Source organism: Xiphias gladius, chromosome 4 (genome assembly GCF_016859285.1).
Source record: "Xiphias gladius isolate SHS-SW01 ecotype Sanya breed wild chromosome 4, ASM1685928v1, whole genome shotgun sequence".
In the NCBI taxonomy this organism is placed as follows: Eukaryota; Metazoa; Chordata; class Actinopteri; order Istiophoriformes; family Xiphiidae; genus Xiphias; species Xiphias gladius.
This window is the reverse complement of record NC_053403.1, coordinates 13,189,599-13,206,187: the sequence shown is the minus strand read 5'-3', so window position 1 is coordinate 13,206,187 and position 16,589 is coordinate 13,189,599. Positions and strand designations below refer to the sequence as shown.

General features: G+C 42.4%; 2 protein-coding genes across 2 annotated transcripts; both read left to right on the top strand.

The window, feature by feature from the left end:
- Window positions 1-2,784: 2,784 nt before the first annotated feature.
- fosab (v-fos FBJ murine osteosarcoma viral oncogene homolog Ab) lies at window positions 2,785-5,273 on the top strand. Its single transcript, XM_040126171.1, has 4 exons — window positions 2,785-3,074; window positions 3,496-3,723; window positions 3,840-3,947; window positions 4,066-5,273. Exons 1-4 carry the CDS (start codon window positions 2,940-2,942, stop codon window positions 4,738-4,740), a joined length of 1,146 nt encoding a protein of 381 aa, XP_039982105.1. The 5' UTR covers window positions 2,785-2,939; the 3' UTR covers window positions 4,741-5,273.
- Window positions 5,274-10,968: 5,695 nt separating this feature from the next.
- On the top strand, window positions 10,969-16,402 carry tmed10 (transmembrane p24 trafficking protein 10). Its single transcript, XM_040125913.1, has 5 exons — window positions 10,969-11,226; window positions 12,218-12,338; window positions 12,900-12,973; window positions 14,719-14,845; window positions 14,967-16,402. Exons 1-5 carry the CDS (start codon window positions 11,044-11,046, stop codon window positions 15,086-15,088), a joined length of 627 nt encoding a protein of 208 aa, XP_039981847.1. The 5' UTR covers window positions 10,969-11,043; the 3' UTR covers window positions 15,089-16,402.
- Window positions 16,403-16,589: the final 187 nt, after the last annotated feature.

The window sequence follows — 16,589 nt, the reverse complement described above, 5'->3', positions numbered from 1 at the left end:
CTGGATCATTTGTTAATTGTGCTGCTGCGAATAACGCCGCCGCTGCTGGATGTCATTAAAACTGGGCTAAAATGAACTGATTCCGAATAGAAAAAAGTCGTTACAACGTAAAGTAAACTCTAAACTAAATAAACCTACAGTAGGGCAGTTCAAGTGCGGGTGTAACTCACCTAGACTTACATTATCTACTTTATCCAAAATGTATGTTATGGTATGTGATTAATTAACCTTCCTCTGTGTTGCTGCAATCTAATTTAGACTTAGCATGGTTATTTTCCGATCAGTATCATTTTTATGGTCACCAAGTACATAGTTATGGTCACCGAATGGCCAACGTGCAAACTGTTCACCCATCTTTTATTTCTATCTTTACATAAGTCTATTCATACCTCTTGACAACTAAAAGAAAAGAAAAAAAAAAAACATTGTTCGAGACAAATACTGTGGGTCAGCATTACTGATTAGGAAGCCGCTGCTTCATGCCAACCTGTCAAACAAAATATGCAAACAGTCCGCAACACAAACAGGTTGTTTGGTGTCCCGTTTCATTCCGCGGAGCGAGGAGGCACAGCCTGAGACGAACACGACGGACGGAGCTCTCACTCTGCCGCTGTTTCGTAGCGCCAGACGTTTCGAGTCATTCGCTGACGTAAATTACGTGTTGTATGGGGAAGGAGAGGGGGGGGGGGGGGGGCTGAAAAAGCCGGTTTTATTTTTCTTTGTTGAGTGGTTCGTCGCCATAACAGAAACGATCTTCGTTGCTATGTAAATTACAGACGTCACTGACGCGAAGGGGTGGAGCGTTGCTACAGCAACCAGGAATGTTAAACAAAACACGAGCGCGGGAAAAAAACATAACTCCTTTAACCTACATTGATCCACTTTCGCACAATGGCACTATTATTAACACTTTATGACCTCATTAATGGAGCGTTCACGCTTTTAATACCTATTTTATTGTGAACAACAGCCCTGCCTGGAGCCTGTACACTGTTCAGGGGAATGCTTAGTAAAGAGGAGAAATCCCTAACGGACCCGAATCTGCATCTGACTATTGTGGCCAGAGTTTTGGCTTTATCCTCAATGTTTTCCGCCCAATTATAGCTTTTTATAAAAGCTGAAGCAACAACGGCAACAAAACCACCAGAAAAAATGTTGACATTAGCAAAATTGGCACGGGGTCCTCGTGCTAGTTCTAGTCCTACGTGTCCATTCAGGACTAGTTAACAGAAAAAAGTAGTGGTGGATGATCTTGATTAGGGCGTTTGTGGAAGTGAAAACTTGCTGTAAAGCCATAGGGTAATTCAGTTAAACAATTGGTTTGAAGAGCAATATAAAACCTGATTGTTGGCTCAATGTCCATCCGCATTTCAGTGATTCTTATAGCTCCTTATGCAAATCGCAAAGAGAGAGACACGAGGATTCCCTCTGACACAGTCCTAGGGGAAGACCTTTTACGTACAAGTCTGGACAACCCTGAGAAAAGCAAACTGCTGTCGTGGAAAAGTACACATCAGGAACCGGTTAAGAGCTTGCTCTGCAACTAAACACACCCATTGCTTGGATTGCACAGAAAAGGTACAAGCACTGCCCGAAGGCGTGGCACACACGCAACTCCTTCTGCTCTGACTTGCACTATATCTAAAGTTGTTTTGGATGGCGTACAAATTAAGAACATTTGTTTGTTGCCTGCCGATAAAGAAAAGAATTCTGTGCATCTCAGATAAGCCAGTGAGGCTCTCAGTTAAAAAAAAAAAGGGGGATATTCCTTCATGTAGCCAATGAAAAGCCTTACATTTACATAATTCTTATATTACGGTTATGCAAATTGATACATACTTATCTTTGCCCCAATTTGAATTGTAATTCTATGCAAACAACTCTGTAGGATCTGTCTCCAGAGTATACTACCCTGAATTTCAATGCATATATTGTATGACCCTGTGTGAAATCGCGAAATTTCAAATCTTTGATGCTAAGAGACTTCTAACACGACAGCGCTATACCTGATTGACGCTACGAGGGTTTCTCGGACCACCGCTTGTTATAAAATGTAAATGTACTTTTTGTTTTCCAGCCTCAGTGATAGCGCTGTCAGTCCGCTATAACATTGCATTAAAGCCTATCTAAGTAAGAGGGATAGAAACAAAAACAAACAAACAAAAAAGACTGCTGTGGTCCTGTGTTCAGATTCTTGAATAAATTATAAACTATTTAAGAGAAATTGGAAAAATAAACCGGGAGTGTGTGGTTCGATAAGTTTGTTCGATACACTTAGTTCAGAACAGATAAATCTGCATGTTCAAATTTATCCTAGATGTACTTTGATGTGTAGGATGTACTTTTGCTGACCATTATCCCAGTTCTTCAGTTTTCACAACAGCCTCAATGTTTGTTGTCTTACATAACGTCATGTCGCTGTCGGCCAATCTCGGAAGGTGTATTTCCCAGCAAGGCCCGCCCCTTTTACAGGATGCACCATATTTGGAAAATGACGTGGTGGGGATCCCGTTTCTGGAATATTCCATTTCTCGAGGGTGAGTTTAAAAAATATCTCTAAATGTCACTTTTCAACATAAAACAAGAGAGGCAGGCACCGCAACTTCAACTTCTAGTCTATTTAAACGAAGTGCAAGCGATAGCTGGCGTTATCGCTGCGTTGTCAGGTCGGTGTTTTGTTTTTCTCCCCTCGGTGTCCGGTGAGGAGCACGCCCCTCTTACCTACGTCACTCGACCGCGCTATAAAGGCGCTCCGTGTTCCCAGAGTGGCCAGTCAAACTTTGAGTAGCAGAGCAGCGCTAAGGGAACACAGATCGTGTGCAGCACTTTAGAGGCTTTCCATCCAACCTACTAAAGGGATTTCCCTCATCTCAAGTTCACAGTCCCAACGCAGTTTTGTTTGGATCTTCCGGCCTGTTTTGTTTTCTTTTTTGGGAACGATGATGTTCACCGGTTTCAACGCGGAGTGCGACTCTTCCTCCCGCTGCAGCACCGCTTCGCCGTCCGGAGACAATCTGGGATATTACCCGTCACCGGCGGGATCTTACTCTAGCATGGGATCTCCCAAGTCTCAGGTACGACCAGTCAAATATTATTAAACTAGTATTACAATACAGGCTATTTGATGTTCCAGTTTGCTGTTGTTTGGCGTGCAAGGAACAGCTTGGGAGGATAGGGCTCCTTTTTAGCATTCGCTGAATTATGCTCATAAAGCTTAACCATTAGTAAATGATACACAAACCCGCACACTTAAATATAAATAAACATAGACTGAGGGAGAAACAGCGATAACCCCTGACGAGTTGTGCTTGAAATAGCCTGTTGGCAATTTTCATTCATCCACCTAGAAACTCCATAGAGAGTGGTAACGTCATAGTTGACATCATATGGATATTTATAAACCCTCCAGCTTTTTATAGACCCTCCGCTTCATTCACACACATCCTGCAAAGTAGACCAAATGCACTGACCATCCTCTTGCCTCGTGCCTTCCAGGATTTCACTGACCTGACAGCAACAAGTGCCTCCTTCATCCCCACCGTCACAGCCATTTCTACGAGCCCGGACCTGCAGTGGATGGTCCAGCCTTTGATCTCCTCGGTGGCCCCCTCTCACAGAGCTCACCCATACAGCTCCAGCCCCAGTCCCGCCTACTCCAGACCGCCCATGAGGTCTGCAGCATCCAAGGCTCACAGCTCGACCAAGAGGGGCAGAGTGGAACAGGTAATTGTTACCTGGCCATGTACTTCAGGTGTTATATAACAAGCAGTCAATTCCATGCTACGGTGTATGAAGTATCATAGAGCTTGGGTCTCAATTTATTCTTGTATTCTGTGCAGATGACGCCCGAGGAGGAAGAAAAGAGAAGAATTCGCAGAGAGAGAAACAAGCAGGCAGCAGCAAAATGCCGCAACAGGAGGCGAGAGCTTACTGACACTCTGCAAACTGTAAGTATCCCAGAGATTTAGCACCATTCATCAAAATGTATTTCTAACCCCAGCTAATAGCCGTGTTATCCAACAGCCAAGTTAACGCCCCCCTTTTCTATTTCTCTGTGTGTTGCAGGAAACTGATAAGCTGGAGGATGAGAAGTCCAGCCTGCAGAACGACATTGCCAATCTTTTGAAGGAGAAGGAAAGGCTTGAGTTCATTCTGGCTGCCCACCAACCCATCTGCAAAATCCCCTCAGAGCTGGACACAGACTTCCCGGTGGCCTCCATCTCTCCTGCCCGCTCCTGCCTCTCAAACGAGGTGTCTTCCCAGCCACAGACCACCATCCCCGTGACATCCATCATCACATCCAGCCAGCCAACCTTCACTTCAACCTCCAACTCAATCTTCTCCAGCAGCAGCTCTGTCCTCTCCACCGCCACCGTCTCCGGCAGCACAGTCAAGATGACAGACCTAGACGCCTCTGTCCTGGAGGAGTCTCTGGATCTGCTAACAAAGACGGAGATGGAGACAGCGCGGTCAGTGCCAGAGGTCGACCTGTCCAACTCCCTCTACACAACTCAGGACTGGGACCCCCTTCACGCCTCAGCCAGTAACACTGATTTTGAGCCCCTGTGCACACCCGTGGTGACCTGCACCCCTTCCGTCGCCAACTACACGTCTTCTTTTGTGTTCACCTTCCCAGAGGCAGAGAACTTCCCCACTTGTGGCATCGCCCACCGGAGAGGAAGCAACAGCAACGACCAGTCGTCTGACTCCCTCAACTCACCAACCCTGCTGGCCCTTTAAAGACTCTCCCAAAAACAAAAATACTTCCTATCAAGCACATTTTTTCCTGATGTATGAGATGGATGTGCAGATCACAGGGCTATGGAATGGACTTGTACCAAGAAACAAATTATTTATGACTTCATTTGCCTTTATCTATACTTGCCTATTACACCAATGTAGCAAGTTAAAAAGCATGTTTCAACTAATACCACCTAGTCGTTTTATGAATTCATATATGATTTATGGTGCTAGATAACAAAAACTTTGTTGTAGTATTGATGTGTGTTCAGAGCAATAGTTATTCCTGATCCCGTTTGTTTTCTGGTTGATGGAACGTGAGAGTAATTGTGGACCGTTTGTGAACCTTTTAAAAAAAAAACTGACGTGCTTTGTCTTAACCATGGTCTGAGTGGTCTATTTCAGTATGAAGTTTTCTGTGAAAACATTGGTGGTTTTAATTTATGAAATTTCAATTTATTTTTCTACAGAGAGAGTAACGATGAATGTTGTTTGTAAGAGATGTAAATAAAATATAGTGATATTTAAATTCAGTTCAGTTTGCCTGGTGAAATCTTTGCCTCTCCCCCCATTGTATGCGTGCGCGCGCACGCACAGACACACACACATATATATATATATATATATATAATTTTTTTTTTTTTTTTTTTTAATATATATTTTCTCTGTAGTTGTATAAGTATTCGAAACACAATTAAAATAATACCTAAAATTATCGTCCAGAAGGGATAGAAGTATTTTTCCCGCACCTCCACTGGCTCTATTTATTGTTCCGTCTGTTGCCAAGGTTAACTATACGTCAGGGCTCCTACGTCAGTGCGTTCTTTCCATTTTTTAAGTTTACAAGCCCAGCGCGATGGCGTCGTACTTCCTTGCCCAAATATAGAGCGCACAGGCGAATCACTGGCCGCTGTCTGAAAGACAGAAAGGAAAGCAGACGGCCCGCCCGGCCAGACAGCCTTCTTTCCTCCAAAACGCGTACATGTAGGTAGCTGTCCCCGACATCTGTTGCGGCTACTGGCATGTCTATAGCAAAGGAGGGGGGGGGGACAAAACGTGATGCACTGCGTCCCCGATCGAGGCGATACGTTTCCCCCGTGCTTTTCGTTGCAAGACAACCGCCGCGCGCGTACGGTTACACAAGAGAAGTCGTGCGAGGATCCGAAAAGGCGACACTCTAAGCGATCCGCGTTGCTTTCAATTTATTCTGCCCTCACCGAAGGTTTGAGTTCGCAGAAAAGCCACCTCCCGCGTGCATCCAAAGCACGGTGCGAGAGAAGAGTCGTCAGAAATAATTCATAAAGGCACGGGCAGTCAGGTCTGGTCTTTACCGACATTAGCCGTTCTTGCAAAAGGCCCGGGGCATTTACACAGCCGGACATCAGGTGTGAAGTGTCCGTCTGCAGAGTGGTATTTTTAATTCAGCCTGCCCCAACTCTTCTTTCCCACCAGGCAGACTCCACGGCGAAACCCACCTCTCCACGGGGGCGCAGAGGAAGCCAAGGTTCTTGGCTTCCTCAAGGTCTTGTTTGATGGAGAGGTCGCAAGTCAGTACCTGATTTGGAAGGTGGTGACCTAGGAACATAATTCAAAGATAGTCAAGCATATTACCTTTTTCCATTGGTTGTTAATGCAGTATGAATTAGCAGTAGAGGTCTGATGGGTCTTAATTTGTTTTCTCCCAGAAACATACCTCTAACTCAAGGTGCGCAGTATTTTATGAGACAATTCAAAGGCCTATAATTAATTATTTGCAAGGCGAGGCTTACATAGGACTAATTCTACACCGAGGTGGTTTCAAAATGCCTATTTGCTTCTGTTTTGTTTTGGGCAGGACAATCTAAAAAGTAGAGCAGACACAAGCTCTCTTCTTCACTATCACCGTCTTAATTTTTCATTTTCAATGTGATTTCATAAAATGTTTTACGGTCATTTGGGGGCTTTTTTTTTTTTTTTCCAACTCATATCCTCATGGTTCAGGTGCGTGTAAGGTATTCTTAAAGCTGGGAGTTGCATGCATCTAATACTAATGCAGTCCTATCTCCTACAGTTTTTCCTAAACAGAATTTTTTTTATTCAGAAGAAATTAAGAACACGTAGACAGTATAATCATTACTAATACGATGGTAATTTAATTTCCAATGAAACCCATCATATTGTGACAGTCTTGTGCGATGTTTCTGTTGGGTTATATCAAACTAACGGATTTCCCATTATCATATGAGGTAATTTGTTCATTTCCTTAATTTGATGGTAAAGTTTTTAGAACACTTGGTGGCTTTCCAAAAATTATGTAATTTGTACAAATGTGCATTTGTTACGCAGTTTGTTGAAAAATACTCCCAACCTCTCCCTTCTACTTGTCATTCTTTCACCTAACATGCGCTTTTCACCTCTTATCAATATTGCACTACGTAAAGAATCAGCGGAAGGCAGATTGCTTAAGGGTTTTACACAGGAAATTCGTGGTGTGTGTGCGCATGTGAGACATGCTGGATGGAAGACTACCATCGCACAATAACCCTTATGCTGACGTTTGAGCCCTTCCAGTGTGGACACACCCTTTTGTGCAACACAAACCAAGATATCGGCAGCTGTTAGTCTGCTTCCTGTATGGACACTGGCCTGCTCCTCCAGCGTACAACATGAAACAAATCAAAAGGATGAAAATATTTGATGCAGTTTAAAGAATTTAAGTTGCAGAAGTACAATGCTACTTCACCGGTTGTTGCTTGCAGCACACTTTTAAAACGCTTGGATTGAGCCTGCGTTTTTACGAAGCGTCGTTTTGTCAGCACCATGCTGCTGCATAACAGCTGAATTCCGAGTACCTATCTGTTTGCCTTTGCACTTAAGCAGAGCCTCTTTTTTTTTCTCAATAAAGCCTCTATGTGCGACCATGCAGCGCCTAATAACTCTGTCTATTAATACCTCTTTGCCAGGCCCAGGGAGATGGGGTAGCAGCAAAAAATAGCAGGTGCCTATTGCTTCTTTTAACATCAGCATCAACAGCAGTAAAATTAGACCACTGTGACGCCAACCTGCGTCGATGCTGCAACCCAGGGGAGGAACCAGGCAGCATATGCCTGATAGAATGAGAGAAGGAAACTGAGGCGAGGGGAGGAGGAGGAGGAGGACAGGAGAAAACGATGAGTGTATGAGGATAGCAGGGAGGGAGACAGACACAGATCCCTGCCGGGGTGTAATTGCGAGCACGGTGATGATGAAACAGCCGGGTTTTGCCTACGTGCCATGATGACAAGAGCTCAGTTTGGTTTGGCTCCGTGTTCGCAGAAACCGATCCCCTGATACCTTTCTTTTGTGGAGAGAGGATATGAATGCTTTAAGAAACCGTGATTACTTCGGTTTCTTCCCCCTGTGGCTGAGTGTCTGCCTGAGTGACAGAGTGATACACTAGTTTAGTGGTGCGTTTACAGTGTTGCCAAATTATACTTTCACTGAAGCAAATGATAAAGCGCAGTCTATTTTAAATCTGTTCCTGACACTTTTCTTTCAATGTTTTCATGGGTGTAAAGAGAGTGATTCCATCTGACACAATGCATATTCTATGAAATTAAGTTTCTATGACACAGTCTGAATGTTCATCTGTGGCAGCGTACGACAAATCAAAACGGGGTTTGAACTCAGTCTTGATGCTACATAGTTATCACCGTATGTCTGCTTTTTTTTTGTTTTTTCATGTTCTAGAATTGATAACAAGCAGAAATCAAAGACGGGCAGAGGTTAGTTGAAGGGTGTGTAGACACTTGCGTCAGCATGCAAGCTCATTTAAGGAACTATTCCACCCTGTAAAGTAAGACTTGCATAATGACATGCAATGCTGAACCAGTGCCCAGAGGTAATAAAAAGGTTAATCAGTCAATAGTTTGATTATGGTTCAATTACCCCTTGAAATATTTAATCCGCAATGAATATTGATCTTGAAAATGACTAAAGCTAGTTACAGATAAAGTAAGGTTTAATGGACAGTCGTGACATTCACAATTCAGTATAGTTAAAGCATGTAAAAATGTAGATTAGTCACAGGTATATGAATATAAAGATTTGTGGATTTCATTTTTAGTCTAAAGGCTCTGTAGCATGGAGGAGTGTGCGACATGCTATTCATAAAGGTTATTTGACGCACTAAGCTACAATACTGCAGGGATTTCTCTATCCAATAATTACCGTTCACATAGTGCCAGACTCCCCACTCAGCAGCATGTTCTCGTCTCATCTCGTGGGATCAGTAACAAGGATGTTTCCCTGGAAACTGGACAGCTCTATCATATGTAATTGGGTAATCCCTGAGCTGCTGACAGAAAAATAATAGCTTTTGGGATTTTCAAAATACCCCAGCCAACGCTGAGCATGATATGTCCATTTCATAATCCACATTTACTGGTCACATACTGGATGGATTATTATGTAATTATGGTAATATTAAAGACGCGTCTGAATGAAAATCTATAAATATCAATGAGCTAATTGTGAGCAGTTAGGAGGAAAAAATAACAGGAAAAGACATGCTTGCTAATCCTATTAGAGCAGTATCAAAAATATTTCTATGGGAACAGGTTTAAATGAAGCAAGTGTATCAATCACCGCTCATTCAGCTACAGTATATGGCTGCTGTCCAAAAGAGTCTGAGGTATGAAACAGGGTCACACATTTATTATCATTAGAAGGACCAACTTAGACGTCATGCCATGCCGAGTACTCGACTACCGCAACACAACAGATAACAGAACAGACTCTAGACTACATAAAGAAAAATAAAAAAAAAAATAAAAAAACCCACAGCCTAGTAGTACTCAGTCATAAAGAACCTGGCTCCCTCACTAGAGTCAAGGACGTGTAAAGGGATATTTGTCTGTTAATCTCCATTTGAGATATTAAAATATTTTACTGCCATAACTCCCTGTATAAATTACTTTTTGTTAAATAGGTGAAAGCCCCTGACTAATCCAATGTGGTTTTCCAAGTTAACACAAGTCTTCCCACACAATGCCACTCTCATTAGTCTCAAGAACATGGCCGTTTTGACCACTAGGGGGGCCCAATTCTCAAATGTGCTGTCTAGTCTATGTTAGGGCCCCACAAGAATATCAGCAAAACCAGAAACGTTGGTCCACTCAAAGGAGTATTGTGTTTGTAACTTTGTGACTGTTTGGCTTTGTGTACTCTAATTTCACAATTGTCAAACTGTTTTTGCAGCCTTATACCTGTATCCCACAACAAGCTGCAAAGCTCAAAGCATGTCATAACATGTAGTATCAGGTCGTAATCTAAATTCAACGGTCAATTTACTAGTTTTACTAGAGCTTTTAACAGCATCTCACTGTATTCTTCAACAAATCAAACTAACATAGGTGTCATCATGTAATATATGTGTGGAACCACGGTGGTGCAGTATGTATATGCGGGGATGGAGATCGTAGCCCTTTCCAAGATCATCTCTGGCATTGGATGTGAATATCCTCTGTCTTTCTCCAGCTGTCCATTAACTCCCGGTCAGACACTTTGAGTCCTTCCTCACTGATGCTGTGATTCAGAGACAGCTGATTTTGTCTGTCTGGTGGTCATTCAGTCTCTTGTCCAAGGTCTTTGCTGTTGCATTTGCTGTAGTGTTCCCCAAAGGTGATGCACGGTGTCATGCTCCACTTTGGTTTTCCTCTCTGGGCAGGTCTTGCCTTTAGGGTGTACCAGCAGAAATCTTGTGGTTTTCAAAGCTTTGTGGTAAGTGACTTGGGACTTGAAGACTTTAGCTAGATGTTCCAACAGCCCATCCACATAAGGGAGTCCCACTGGGATGATGTTGAGTTAGGAGGTTTCCCTCTGGTCTAACAGTGCAATGGGATTCTTGAGGCCTTTGGCCCTAAGTGCTACCTGGACCTGCTCTATTTGCGGATGAGGACAATAAGATGCGGTTGAAAGTTTTGTTCTCAGGTAAGGAAGAGTTTCCATGCGCCATGACTCCATGGACTCATCCTTATAATTTTCAAACTTTGGCAATTTAATTATTCCCCTGAATATTTGTGCAGCGTTAAAGGCCACACACAGGCAAGGCTGGACTAGGGTGGACCACTGCCCAGACATCCAGGGGCCCCAGTTTATCCGACCATGTACACGGTTTGACCTCACCATAACCTCACGGAAGAAGAGTTAGGAGCTGGAGCGTAGTTCTCCCTCCAAGCCAGCGGCGGCGCTGGAGTGTTCAGCCAGACCGGTTGTGTGAGTTGGAACTCGGCGTTAAGCTGGTGGGCTGGCACGGGCTGGTTGGTCGGTCGGTTGAGGGTAGCCATGGCTCGACTAGCTGCGCTACTGCTGTTACCTGTTCTTATTGAATCAGTATTTTCAATTTCCTTCTTTCTACCCGTCAACTCAAGAAAGTGTCTACGAGAGGAGATCCACAAAGACGTGCTCGTCACGGGGGAGTATGAAATAAGCGAACAGGCGAACACTAAAACTAAAACTAATTTGAAGGTGAGCAAAGACCTGCGTTTAGCCGCAGCTACCGTGCCCAGTTTGTATCGAGGCCGAAATGGCTTCGGTGTGTGAACGTCTGTTCAGGAAAGCCGGTGATGACGAGTGAATTTCACAGCTTATGTTGAAGATGGTCTCAGCGGAGTGCGGCTGAAATTTGCGGCAACTGTTGTTAGCATTGTAGCTAAACTAGGCCCCGAAAAACTCGCCTTCCTGGTCTTAGTAGCTAATTAGCTAGCTAACGTCAGTGCTAACATCACCGTTCTCAGCAGTTAAGCGCAATTAGCTTTTAAAAAGTCAAACTTCTCTGACACCAGTGAAGGGCAGTTGTATCGCGGGCTGTGGGTGTTTATTTCACAGCTGTCGGGTATTATATTATGTGAAATAATGCCGTCGGTGTCATCGGCTCGGCTCTGCTGCTGTTACACGTCAGTCTTACCGTCCATTCAGCTGGCAGACATAAGCTAGCGGCATTAGCACATTAGCGACTGTCAACGACAGCTCGTATTTAAAGTTATTTAGATAAACATGGTCCCAACATCTCCACACATGATACAGGGAAGTCTGTCCTCACATTGTTACTAACATTGCAACCTAATTTAAAAGATCACTAATAGGGATTTGTAAAACTGTCTCCATGCTGTAACAGCTGGCACATAAAAACAACATAAATGGTTTTCTGGTATGAAAAAGATAATTATTAGTCTTGATGAATGTTTTACGCTTATTTGAAAGCAATTAATTGGGGCTGCAAGTGACCGTTAGTGTTATTATTAAGTCTTTAACGTATTGTTTCCTTTTTCAGTTGGTAGTTTAATCAATAAAATGTCAGATATTATTAAAATGCCCAGCACAAAATCCTTAAATTGCTTGCTTTATGCAACCACCTTCACCTTGGCATCATTTAAAACTGAGGTTGGCGATTTGTTTTTTCTCAATCGATTAAGCACTTCAGTTAATATTTCAATCGATATTTTCTCTAACTTTGTAGATCACAGATTCCTCCAGTCACACTCTTTACTCCAAGGAAGATGCAACAAAAGGAAAGTTTGCATTCACCACAGAGGACTATGATATGTTTGAGGTGTGCTTTGAAAGCAAATCACCCTTGGGTAAGTGTGTTAACAGTCAAAACCAGGTAGCTCAAAAGCACCAAATTATACTCATTCACCAAAACCCCTCATTTGAAACGCAGTGTCATTATTTTTCTTTCACTGAGCAATATACATAAATATTAGAAAAGCCGTTGTTATCAACACACACATAGAATTAGTTTTAAAAAAGTGCAATGACATGTATCCTTTTGGTGATATTTTTGTTGTTACATGAATAGATGTTTGTGAAATTGGACATGTAAATTTGTGGAAATGAACAATGTGTCACGGGTTATGTATTGATTTACATATTCATAGTAGTTTTCAAGGAAATGTAAAAAAGACTTTGCCTTCTTGTTAAGTAATAATGTAGAGGGAATGAGAGGAAATTATTAAAGATGGATATAGGAAAATGCTAAATGAAATGATCGGAAAACTTCCTTAGTTGACACGTAAATGAAGGCTTTTGAAATTCTGGAAATAGACTAGGTTTACGTAGCACAGCAAAGGACCACAATTTAAAAACCTGAATTTTGGTCAATTACGTATGAAGATAAAGGCTCTGCTCTTTCTAATCAGGAACTGGAAGAGTGCCTGACCAGCTGGTCAATCTGGACATGAAGCATGGTGTGGAGGCCAAAAACTATGAAGAGGTATGTTTCGGAGTCTGAACCACTCGCTTTCCTTTGTAGAATGATGATGAATACTGTAGATAAATAAAGCCTGTTTGCAGCTCGACTGGGTCAGTGTATGTAGGACACTGGTCATGCAGCAGCAGTTTTACTACATATGATCACTAGAGGCAGGCATGCTTGAGCTTGATGGAAATGTTAGAGGGCACCTAAATCTCCTAAATCAGAAAAAACGTGAGTGCAGATTCAAGGGATGCAAGAGACACGCAAACCTTTCCTTGTAACTGTTAAACGACACTGAAATAAGCAATGACTTCATAGGATTAATAAATCAAGTTGAGCAGTGGAAACAAAAATTTGCTGCTCTATGCCTAGATTTATGACACGTAATATACTTATTCCTGATAGCAGCAATGGTGATGCCTTTTGCTGTATTAATGGCATTGCCAAGTGTCCGTCGTCAAAACAAGATAATGACGTCAAGGTGTCCCAGTATAGAAAATAGGTATATTATTCAGTATTTTCTTATATATGGACATGTTGTGTATCTCAGTAGTTATTCCGGTAATTGGTTAGCACTTGGCTGCCTTTAGGCAACACTTAATAGTAAGTACAGAATGGATAAAGCCTGTGAGCTGAGAACTGCCCCCTTTCCCACACATGGTGCACTGAGCATGACGTTCTGTTCTGCTGAGTGCGTGTGCGTAGGTGGATGTTCAGGGAGAGCTGGAGAGGGCATGCCTGTCTGTGGGCCGGTGGGTCGAGCTGAATTTGCACATTTATTCACCTACGTAGATGGGTGTGTTACTTTGAACAGAGGTTGGTACGTAGAGGGTGTAGTGAAATTTGTTAAATATGCTGAAAAGAGTCCCTGTCTGTTACAGTGTTTGAGAAAGTGTACTTGGCAGATGCAAGCTGCAGTACTATGCAATTTCTTAATGGCCAAAATGTCTGTGTCTGGTTCTGCTGCACAATTTAAGGCTAAAGTTTGGTTCATGTGGTCCAGACCAAACGGAAAGACGGAGCTATTTTTGCTGTTTTGTTTTTGTCCATTTACAGTTCACACAGACTTGCTACAAACAAACCAAAAGTTGTAAACACAAGTCACATGGACTGACAGTGAACCTACTCACTGGGCCGTTTCGGTGAACCGTCCTGTGTCATCAACATTAATAGATCACAGAGCTGATTGTTGTGACTGACAGCAAGTCGTGCCAAAAGACTACATGCATAAATAGTCATAGTGAGCATTATTAGTTGAGATGGCAGCTAGACTTCTGTCATAAATAAAATAACAATATCCTGCCGCATATAGTAAAGGGAGAGGAGGCGTCATGCACTGTAATACGAGGTTGCCATAATGACAGTGTTGCCATAATCATCAGAAAAATCTTGTAGATTTGTTTGCTCCAGCAGTTGAATTTGTATACGTTACACATTCCTATCACATAATCCTGTGGTTGATCCGTTTTGTGTTTTCATCAAAGACCACCCACAACAGAGTTTGTTCAAGATCATTGCCCACCGTTTTAGGTGGTGCAGCTGTTTAAGAGTTGTAACGGCCTCTTTCTCGCCAGCCTAAACGAACAAGCGTAAATGGCCAAATGCAGACAGTTTAAACACTAGGTGTTTACACGGTTAAGGGCTCCTCCTGCTGGAAAAAGTATATAATGACACCGCTTAAATAGTAGTTCTACCTTTTCTGCCACAGGCTTGTCAGGCATTACTTTTCAGTGGATTTAGAGGCTTCTGTTTTGTCCCTCCAGATTGCCAAGGTGGAGAAGCTGAAGCCCCTTGAGGTTGAGCTGAGGCGACTGGAGGACTTGTCAGAGTCCATCGTCAACGACTTTGCTTACATGAAGAAGAGAGAGGAGGAGATGCGGGACACCAACGGTAAGAAACAAAGTACAGGAGAACAGGAGTAAAGATCAGTTTTGTTTCTTTGTTGATTGTATGAAAAAAAATTATTAGTCGCTGCCTAAAAACATACCCTCCCTTTTTCGTCACTTTCCAGAGTCCACCAACACACGTGTGCTGTACTTCAGCATATTCTCCATGTGCTGTCTCATTGGGCTGGCCACATGGCAGGTCTTCTACTTGCGGCGCTTCTTCAAGGCAAAGAAGCTGATCGAGTAGAGCGGCCTGTAGTTCCTTACCTCAGGGGAAGCTACTTGCCGTCAGCCAACGCATCTCAACATCCACCCTCCTCGGACTAGCTTCAGCAAACAACAGCAAGTGGGGTTGAGGGGCTCAAATTCTAGTTTTCACGGCTGTGAGAAAGAGTACCAAGGTTGTCCTCTGAGGAAAAAAAACAAAACAAAAAGATTCACCTGCTTATTTAGGGGTTTGAAACATGAAAAGCGCTGTAGGGAGAAATGCACTGAGAGACATGGGGGGCGTAGGTCACTGCATTAGTGAGATATGTCCATCCCCGTGGTACTTCACGTTTCTGTCTGCAATGTTTTGAATGTTGCAGCTTTCTGAATAAGAACCTGTTCCCTCAATCAGTCTAACAGTGATGTTTGATTTTGAGCTCGGTTTGGATGGATGTGCCATGAGCGAATGTCTTTTGCCCTTCTGTTGATGTACACATTCTTTGCCATGCCACGCAGACTAGATCTTTGGTGCCCTTTGATCAAGTGAAGGCTATTTGGAAAAAGTGGTTTGTTGTTACATTGGTGAGAAAATTGGCAACCACTGAACTTCTGTGTTATGTCACTTAATTTGCATACACATTTGGTAGCTAAATTTAACAGTGTCTTTAGTTTGTTTTCATATTGTACATGCTATTTAGTTGCTTTTACAGGTATATTTTTGGGGGGTTGTGAGTTGTCAGAGTGATATTCTCATAGTTATAAATTAGGTCACTTCTATTTGCTCTTGCACGTTCTAGTTTTGTTTTTGGAACATCTGAAAATTAATTTGTCACCAATCAAAACCAAAAACCTTGTTCTTAGGAAGGAATTTGCAGCATCATATGTATATGGCTATGAGCAATTTAACCACCTGATTTCTATGATACAATTCATATATACTTGTGCAACTTTTTTTTTCCTTGTCAGACTGCAGTGGATGGAGCTTTTGACATGAAATGTAAAGTAGGCTATCCAAACATTTTCTTCTAGTCATGCACATCTTTTCTTTATACACTGGTAAATTTAAGTATTATTTTGAAATTTTCAAAATATCACTCCCCAATTACAGTACTTGCTCGTCCATCCAGCGTCCTTCTTTTCGTTAGAAATACTCATGAGGCTTGGGTTACATGAGAATGTGGTTGAAAATATTCAGATTGTTTTTGACAGGGATTAATTGAGGCATCTGTCATGGGTACATTTTTAACAATGAACATGCGCATTGTGCGCAGTCAATGATTTTTATGTTAACTGATAAATTTTGTAAATTTGTGTTGGGCTTTTATTCAATAAAATATTGGATGGATTTACATTAGTTACAGTGTAGATTAACATGTATTTCTACTCTGTGATGCAAATATTTGGTTTCTGAAAGGCAGTTTTGGACTTAAATCATTTTCCCTTTGCACAGACATAGGCTTTAATAATATCACAGTAGAGTGAGGGCTACACTCAAATTGATGGAGGAGAAAATAGTACTATAATGTCAAACTTAAAAGATA

Coding starts and splice junctions, on each gene's coding strand:
- fosab (XM_040126171.1), top strand. CDS start 2,940: ATGATGTTCACCGGTTTCAACGCGGAGTGCGACTCTTCCTCCCGCTGC. Junction 3,724..3,839: donor AGAGGGGCAGAGTGGAACAG/GTAATTGTTACC, acceptor TATTCTGTGCAG/ATGACGCCCGAGGAGGAAGA. Junction 3,948..4,065: donor TTACTGACACTCTGCAAACT/GTAAGTATCCCA, acceptor TGTGTGTTGCAG/GAAACTGATAAGCTGGAGGA.
- tmed10 (XM_040125913.1), top strand. CDS start 11,044: ATGGCTCGACTAGCTGCGCTACTGCTGTTACCTGTTCTTATTGAATCA. Junction 12,339..12,899: donor TGAAAGCAAATCACCCTTGG/GTAAGTGTGTTA, acceptor CTTTCTAATCAG/GAACTGGAAGAGTGCCTGAC. Junction 14,846..14,966: donor GGAGATGCGGGACACCAACG/GTAAGAAACAAA, acceptor GTCACTTTCCAG/AGTCCACCAACACACGTGTG.